At 40.2% G+C, this 9,382-nt stretch overlaps 1 protein-coding gene across 1 annotated transcript; it reads left to right on the top strand.

Annotated features, from left to right (window-relative positions):
• Positions 1–4,431: 4,431 nt before the first annotated feature.
• LOC147011564 (OX-2 membrane glycoprotein-like) lies at positions 4,432–8,508 on the top strand. The gene is made up of 3 exons (XM_085857063.1): positions 4,432–4,652; positions 6,680–7,108; positions 7,783–8,508. Exons 1-3 carry the CDS (start codon positions 4,586–4,588, stop codon positions 8,190–8,192), a joined length of 906 nt encoding a protein of 301 aa, XP_085713189.1. The 5' UTR covers positions 4,432–4,585; the 3' UTR covers positions 8,193–8,508.
• The last annotated feature ends 874 nt before the right edge of the window (positions 8,509–9,382 follow it).

Genomic DNA, 9,382 nt, shown 5'->3' with positions numbered 1-9,382 from the left:
CCCCCCTTCATGATACTGGATTGGTTTGGTTGAGTCCACATTTACATTCGATCTATTTTCCAAATAAAATGATAAATGTTTTATATATATTTAAAGTTTTGGTTGCATGCATGAGCCCAGAGACAACGTAACTTCCTCGCCTTGGAATTGCCATCCTGTCTTCAGCAGTTATTGAGGTAGGTCGGGCTACAGTTTTACAATGGTTTTGGATGGAAAGAAGCAGAAGAAGAAAATTACAAATTGGCGTTTTAGCAATCTCTCAATGTGGTACTTTAGCGATGTATTCTGGAATCTTTTTAAGTAATGGAAGTTCAGAAAATTCTCAAGTAAAAAGTATGGCCTTTAAATGCTTTTGATTTCACTCTATAGTAGTTTATGAGCATATCATTGTGTACACATTTGAATGCATGGCCATTTTTTCCCCATATCATCAATCCATATGGAGTACTACAGTATTCCATGATATTTCTGTGCTGGATAGCAATGGTCGCCATGCACTATCTCTATATTATGTATGCAAATGAGTAACATTTAATGACAACTTCCCTTCCCACACATGCCCTTCCACCCCTTTACCCCATTTACCCCTTCCTCCTCCCATCCCTCTAGTTTTGGTCGTTTCCCCTCACAAGCCTTTTTTCCCCTTCTCTCTCTCCTGCGCCCATTCTCTATCCTTTATTTACACTGCATTCTCTTCCCATATATTCCTTTTCTCCAAATATCATAATTATTCACAATCCTCTTCCCCTGGTGCACGTAAAATTTACGGATTGCCCATTTTTACACTATTATTTAAAATATCACAACATTTATTCAACTTCCACTTTAGATGAACATTTCTTGATACTAATTCATTTTCAACTTTTTTTAATTTACAAGATCGAGGCTCGTGGAAAAGGGTATAAGCTGAGTGGGGTAGTGGGACAACAGTTGGATATTATTGGCAATGGAATGGACAAAGAGGAAAAGAGAAGATAAAAGATGAGAGAATGGGAGGAAACACTTAAGCTTGCAATTAACAGGGTTAGGCAGGGAAGGGTTAATGTGAGTAATAAAAATTGTGGTAAGAATGAGGGATAAACTTGAGAATATTGTGCACCTGCTGGAAGCCTTGGAAGGAAGGCAATTCCACCATTTTAATTTTTTTTAATTTTTGTATTCATAGTCGAGGCTTGTGGAAGAGCCAATACACTAAACAGATCAGGACGGAATAAGAAAAAGGGAACAGTGGAGAGAGGTCGGGGGGTGGGCACAAACAGCAGAATTTTAGGACAAGGTAGAGGGAGACTTGTACAAACATTGGGTGTGGTGAAGAATGGGGGACAGGAAAGGAAGCATGGGGTAAACAAGATGGTTGCAGGATGCAGAAGGAAGGAAAGGAAGCATGGGGTGAACAAGATGGTTGCAGTATGTAGAAGGAAGGAAACTCTCAGGAAGGAAAAACTGTAAATTTGGAAGGAGGAAGAATTGATGTGGAATGGGGGAGGTGGATAATGAGGGTAGAAAAGATCATGGTTTAGGATTGCAGATGATCTGAGATGGTGGTGATCAGCTGTATTGAAGACCAAGAGGGAAGAATGAGATTGAAGAGAATGTGGAAGTTGATTCCACAGCTGGGAACGAATGAGTGGAGGTGAGCAGTGATCCTGGATTTAGGTCGCTTCAATAGAAGGGGGTTGATGGTGGAACGTGGTGCTTGGGGAGGTGGGAGGGTAAAGTAAGGAAACAGCAGAGGGTACAAGACCAGAAAGGAAGTGGTAGAAGACAGATGGACCACTGAACTGTCTGCTTTGGTAAAGTGATAGACCCATACTCTCATCTTCATCGCATGAGATTCCAATGATCTTGAAGGCCTTGGTCACTTCATTCTAAATGTAAAACAAGAAAGGTAGTTTCACTTCATTCTGAAAGATGGAATGCTTTCTAATACCCTCACCATAATGACAGTATTTGCCAAATAAATTTGTGGTATTGATAAACTCGTGATAAAACTAGATCACCACTCGTTAAAGTGCATACCTCCACCAGGCTGAACAGTTTACGATTTGTATCCCACTGATGGGCCGGATCTTCATCTTATCCTTCACCAAAATCAAATATGATTGTTCTTATCAGACACCCAACCTATCCACCAAGTTTTGTTCGAATCCATCCATAACTTTTTGAGATATCATGCCATCACAGTATATCATTTTTGACCCTATCTTTCAATGACAGAGTTGGAGATTCAAATCGCAACATTTTGCGACTTGACTCGTACTTGACGAAATTGACTTAAGACTCGAAGTTGGTGTCTGGGGACTTGCGACTTGCTTGCAACTTACATGCGACTTGAGTTTATAATGACTTGTTCACAATGCTCGGAATGTAATTGCTGAATAGTTGTTGAATTAAAACTGTTTTTTAACCAAATGATAAATTATTTTCAGTCATCGGTATGCGCGGTTCGTTCAATGACAGCATATACCATGTACGTGTATATACTGTCCATGCACAGCACATCAGAATTCACGGCCGTCGAGTCGCATACTGTTCTCCGCAAACGTTAAAGGGAGTATCCGCTCTCCAGACAGCACAGAACACACCATGTCCAAGTGGCAAGCGCCATTCTTACCAACCTAGAAAGTACAACTTTATTCAAGCCATGTGAATATGTCATCGACATTCGTGTCTCAAATCGGGAAGAAAAGTTTTTAAAGTAATGATCCGATGATAGACATTTTAATCTTTTTACTCTAATTCGACTAAAGTTTGTCCGATCGGAACGAAATTGCCCTCACGAGATAGCCTATAGCAAGCAACATTTAAAATTAATTTACATCATACCCCTCAGGGATAAAGGTCAAGGTTTTATACCCATAGGAGGACGAAACCACCATTTCGTTTTGCCAAATTCCAAGCTGTGTCTCTGATCTGTTTGGGACTTTTGAAAAGGAAATTTGTATCAATAATGGGAAAAAAATTTTTTTAGCTCGTTCGGCCTTCCAAGATGTTGTTGCATCATAATCGTGTTCCTGCACCTGATTTATGTCCTTGACATCCTTTTTTTTTGGATTTTTGGATTGTCACCTAATTAACAAAATACACATTTTTGATAACTTGAATAATTTCCTCCGATATCCATTATGTTGAGCTAGATGGGAACACATTTTCTTAATTTCCACTCACTCTATTCCTAAATTTTGATGGTAAAGGTCATATGGTGGTCCGATTAAAAAAAATGGCCATCATTGGATCATGGGCCAAGGAGAAGTCGTGGGTGATCACGAAGGGTAAGCCTCCACTGAGAGGCTTAAACTTGGCGATCACTTTGTGATCGCAGATCTCCAGTTCATCTTTGTATTCGTATTCTGGTGTTTGGCCCAAAGGCAGGTTCATTCCTGCTGAATCAGTTTCTTGGCAAGAAAAGTTAGTTATAGTATGCGGTTTGCCATTACCTTTCCAGTAGTAGCTATTTGCAGGAATTTGGAATTTGGTCACGGTACCGGTGATAACTTGCCGACTCTTCGTGAAGGACACCATGATATCTTTTAATGTCCACCAGCTAATGCCAGAAGACAGGACGCCTAATTTAACGTCCATCTGGGGGACAACATGCACGTTGATGAATCATCCTGCCTGTGAATCACTGGGGTGACAGTTTATAGCTGGGACAAAATTCAAACCCTGGTTATATAGTTTACTAGCAACTGTGCATAGCTCTAGGTCATCTTTTCAACCCACTTAGACATACATTCTCTAATGTGACACTTTGGCCTATTTCTAAACAACTCATAATGCAATTACAAGAAAATTGTTTCTTTTAAAATCCCATTTATTTGTAACTTGCTCACACTTGTTTGTTTTCTTTGCTCTTGTAGATTGATTAAACTCATGGTTTTTCATCTTGAGCTCTTTAGTAATCACAACAGCATGAGCATGGATGCTTGTGAAAGTGTGATGTTCGGGGTAAAGAAAATGAAAGTTTAAAAGGATATGGAATAACCTACGTATGGAAAAGTTGATACCAAAACAAATATATCTCCATTGTTCAGTCGGAGGCTGAGAACATATCAGACACCATGTATTGAAATAAAGCCATCTCTGTACGAACAGATATCGAAATGGTGTGTGTCGCGTTTTGAAGAAAAATCGTTTACTGACATGTATCGAGTACCATCGAGCAGGTCGCCTTGCTATCGGTATCTCACAAAATGTGAAATCAGGGTCTTATTGCATCTTACCATGAAAGTCTTCCTTTCAAGTTTTCAAAAATATCAGAACTTTTCACATTCACCCCCATATATGCTTCATACACATATTCATTCTTACAACATACTATTTCCCACTTCTACCGAACTCTCTTTCCTCAACACCACTAACCTCTGCAACCTTTAAGATGTAATAAAATTGGTGCCGATATGGTCATGCCGGAGGTATTGATACTTTTTTAATTGAGGGCGGGGATCAGTGGAGGAAGGAAGTGGCATTCTGAGGGTGAAAGAACTGCCATAAACTGTTGTTGGTTTCACTTTGTGTACATCACATGGATATTTTAGGAGAGGTTGCTGATACTGCATTCAACTAGAAATCACGGAGAGACACCATGAGGCTCTTTCATCAATCCAACAGAATTCTACTCGTTTTCCTTCTTCTATCTAGTATGTTTCAAGGTAAGGCTTTCATTTGTGGACATTGGTTGTCCTCTTTTCTGTTTTTTTACCTCCACCACCGAAGGTGAAAGAGGTTATGTTTTCACCCCTTTCTGTCTGTTTGTCTGTTTGTCAGTGTACAGGATATCTCAAAAAAGTTGTGGATGGATCCGGATGAAATTTTGAGGATATAATTTTTTTGTGTGACAAGGACGAACTGATATGATTATATTTTGATGAAGATCCGAATCTGGATCTGACTACTAGAATTTTTAAAGTGATTCTTCACCATTGAGAGATATGGCCAAAAATGATATAGAGCACAATATCTCAAAAAGATGTGGACAGATTCCGGCGAACCTTGATGGACAGGTTGGATGTGTCGCAAGGATGAATTGATTCGATTTTTGTGAAAATCCGAATCTGGATCTGGATACGAGAACAAATAATTTTTTTAAGTGATTCTTCACCATTGAGAGGTCGGGCCAAAAACGATAGAGTACTGCATCGCATGATATTTCAAAAATGTGCTGGGCCCCATATGTTCTTGTGGATCAGGCATTACGTGGCAGAGGTATGCGCTCTTCCGAGTGCCCTCCTAGTTTTTAATGTGAAAGGCAGCGTTTGATTATTCAGGGTTTTTATTTGTTTTTTTTAATCTCCACCACCAAAGGTGGATGGAGGTTATGTTTGTTTGCTCATCTGTCTGTGAGCAGGATTTCACAAAAACTAATGGACATATTCAGATGAAACTTAGTGGGCAGGTTGAGTGTGTGATCAGGAGGAATTGGTGATATTTTGGTGAAGATCTGGATCCGAACCGATAATTTTTTTTTTTATAAATTCCTAGTCATTCATTACCATGTACAGATAGGGCCAAAAATCATAGATTGCAGGATATTTCAAAAAATGTGAACGAGTTATGACAAAACTTGGTGCATGAGTTGGTAGGTGACAAGAACAAACCAATTCCAATCTGGTTCAGGTCCGGATGCTGATCCGGACTATCAGTGGGATACAAAACATGAATTGTTCAGCAAGGCAGAGGTATATGCTCTACCGGGTGTGGTTCTAGTTGCTGCTGTTCTCCAATGCAGTCCCTCTACATATATAAATCTTACCAGGTAATCGGCATCCACAGCATTCCTTGGCCACATTGTGCAACGTCGGCTGAGGCCTAATGTTCTTGAGTTTGACCTGAAAAAATATTTCAAACAAAAAGAGCCCAATCTCGTGTTTCTTTCGGGTAAATTTTTTCCTGGGAATTCCTGGAAAATTGTGGGGGAATTTATTCTGGATTCCTGCCTTTTTTCTGTCTTTTTCAGTTCGGTCTCAAAAACTTTGGGCTCTAGTGGCAAGTGTGGATGTGTTTGCACTTGTGCAGTGTGCTCTGCGCACCTCCTTTCCCATCATCAATGAAAGACTCATCAACTTATATTTTATGGCCTTCACAGCCTTCCCACAACTAAGTTGGCTTCATAAGAAGAAATGTGTGCATTGATAAAAGCCTCATACATTGAAAGCTGCATGATGATTGCATAGAAAATGCAACCGGCGTTCCAAAAAATCCGTTTTCTGCAGGCATGGGTTGCAATGTTTCATTTAGCAGGAATAAATGGCCTCGACTTCGCTTTGCTCGGCCTCGGCCGAATATTCATTTAGCAGGAATATGCAGCCTCGACCTCGCTTCGCTCAACCTCGGCCGAATTAACTCTCTGTTGCACTTTGCTGACGATTTGACTGTTTGTTTGTTGTTGCTCCCATGTCTCTGTCACAAAAAACAAAACAATGCAGATTATCTAAATTTGGATCTTGTAAAATTTTGTTCAATGGTTTACTTCCTGTAGCAACTCTCATTCCCTCCAAAAGTAAATTCTTAGCATATATTTTCATAATTGGACTAAGAATCCAACTTTTTAATTTTGTGTTCAGTTGTTACCTAAACTATTCTGGGAATCTATTTTATTGCTTAATCTCATGCTTTAAGGAAGTTTTCTCATTTAATGCAGCAATCCAACCCTTGCTAACCCTACGTCTCTCTTCCACAGAATATCAGGCACAAGAGGCAAATAATTGCGCAATATTAGGAGCAAAGACACTGTGTGTCCAATCAGAGGTTATCGGTCTATGGAGAGAGGCTGTTAATCTTACCTGCCAGTTTAATAACCTGTTAAACTACAACATGAGAAACCTGAGCGTTGTTTGGTTCAGAAGTTATGGTGAAAGCCACACGGTAGTTGTCTACAACAGCACAACAGAATACATACATGAGGAATTCAGAGGAAGGCTGAACTCTCAAGGAGACCCATCTCAAGGTGATGGATCACTTACGGTCAGTGAGCTGAAGATGGAAGATGAGGGAACTTACATCTGTGTCTTCGAATTCTTCGAGTCAAGTTGGCTACATTGGTGGAGAAGTTTGGAGACTGCTAAATTCATGATATTTGAAGGAAATCCAACACAGCTTCGAGTTGATGGTAGGTAATCTTGGTTGAAATTAATAAACTATAAGTCAAGATTGTACCTCCTTGTTTAACTGAAAATTTACCACTAGATTTGGATATAATATTGCATCATCTCTGGTCGATGTTGAGGACCTTAAACTGCCTTGTTGTACAACATAAGATGTACTTGTGACATCAGTGGATAAAACATTTCCTGCATGCTCAACAATTGGCCACCATCATCACAATGCACAAAAACAAAACACACCAGGGGATCAGAAAAGCATCGATATTTACATCTAGCTGTAAGTCCTCACAATTTGATAATGCTCACATTTTATTATGAGGAGCAGGCACAGCCTCTCTTTTGGATTGAAAAAGGTCTCTTAACATCACGTTTGAGGAGATTGTTGGCAATTTCAATCCATAGTCTGTCGCAACCAACTCGTACTGAGTACCTTGCCGCTGAACATGACTTTGCATCAAGTTGGCCATCCTGCTCCATAATTATATGCCCCATTAGAGTGTATTGCTGTTGCTGACAGCTGCAGATAACGTACTTATTCATACCAGTGTTCAGATCACAATAAATCTGGATGGTAATCTAAAAACCATATACCTTGCTTATGTCCAACATTGTAGTCAGGAAAGAATCCTGTATGAAACTTACATGGTGCCACAGTAAACATGAATTTGTGACCCCACAGTGAGACCAGAGATCCTGTACATCTGGACTGAGTTTGTGAACTCCAACACTCGTGGGAGGCTACTATGTGAGGCTGCTGCCAAACCGGTACCTACAATCACCTGGAGGAACCCAGTGGGACAAATTTTTGATTCAAGTGAGGTTGTGATGGCGTCTAATGACTCAAGGAATGTGCAACACATCATTGGTATTCTCAACATCACAGAGGAACATCTAGTTGGCATGTATGTCTGCCAAGTGGAGAACCACCATGGTGTTGTAGATAAGTATGTGATCCACCATGGATCGGGGCCACCCAACAAGCATGTAGTCATCCTGTGGGTGATCATTGCCACTATCGCTTTAGCTGCTGTTTTCATCTTTTTTGTAGTGTTTGCTCAAAGGTGGAGACATAAACAGGAGGAAATTTAGGAGTGGTTCAATGTCTGATCCTATTGAAATGTTCATGTTCAATGTATCATGCTGTTCCTTGCTGTTGTATGATTGAGTAGGTGTAGCTAACTGCCTCATAGCTTTCACACTAAATCAATTGTGTTTCTCCTTCTCATTAATCAAGTCCTTACCTCATCTGGAAACTATTAATTTGCTCGTTGTCTTATTCCAGACCCTGCTGGTTGCTACACACACACACACACACACACACACACACACACACACACACACACACACACACACACACACACACACACACACACACACACACACACACACACACACACACACTAACCTTCACTCATGTACTGATGAACTGACAGGAAGGATGTCGCTTTGTTGTTGTCTAAAATAATGAATCTGCCTGAACTTTGCAATGATGAAAAGGTGAAATATAATTGCTGATGATGACATTGCTGTTTTGAAGGCCACTTGATTGATAAATTTGATTGCACTTGCCAATTATAATGCTCTGGATTTTATTCTCAACACACAAGCAGTGGATACAGACAAACGCAAAAACTATGGAGAGCAATCGTTGCAGTTAAACAGGTAAGAGGGAAGAAGAGTAAACGATCTCCCCAGGTGCATGTGATCTTTCTTAACTGAAGACAAAAATTTAATGTTTGGGGGAACACTTTGTATCTTCACAGGAACAAGGAAGGATATCAACCTTTGAGCTTCTTAGATCTGCATGTCTGACCTGGTTGTACATTTTTGTAGCAAACCACTTTATAAAATTATAACCAAACTAAGCAAAACCTATCCCACTTATAGGAAGGTTGCTGTGGAAAATTTTGGATTAGTCGGGATGCCAAACCACAAAATGTGTTTTCAGGTCCACACTGTTTTAGGGTCGTGGTTTCCTTGCCTCCGGTCCACTGATTCAGAAACCACCAGGCGACATTTTTTATTGCCCTTTCTTGTATTGAGAGGACAGGCATTCAGTACGACTCAACGCATCCATCCCTATACAGGGGTGCCCAATAAATAAATGAAGAAGTATACAGTAAGAGCCCGATATTCACGGGGATAGGTTCCTGAAAAATGCCGCGAATGTCGCATTCACGAATGTCAGGGCATTGTTTCAATGGGAAAAAGGGGGATAGGTTCCTGGCAGTTCGTGATTCACAAGGGAAAATTAAAAAAATTACGAACACCAATGCACA

The sequence above is a fragment of the Eptatretus burgeri genome, chromosome 15 (assembly GCF_056783735.1).
Source record: "Eptatretus burgeri isolate ZD-2024b chromosome 15, Ebu_testis_v1, whole genome shotgun sequence".
Lineage (NCBI taxonomy): Eukaryota > Metazoa > Chordata > Myxini > Myxiniformes > Myxinidae > Eptatretus > Eptatretus burgeri.
The sequence above is the reverse complement of the archived record's forward strand: the minus strand, read 5'-3'. Positions and strand labels throughout refer to the sequence as shown.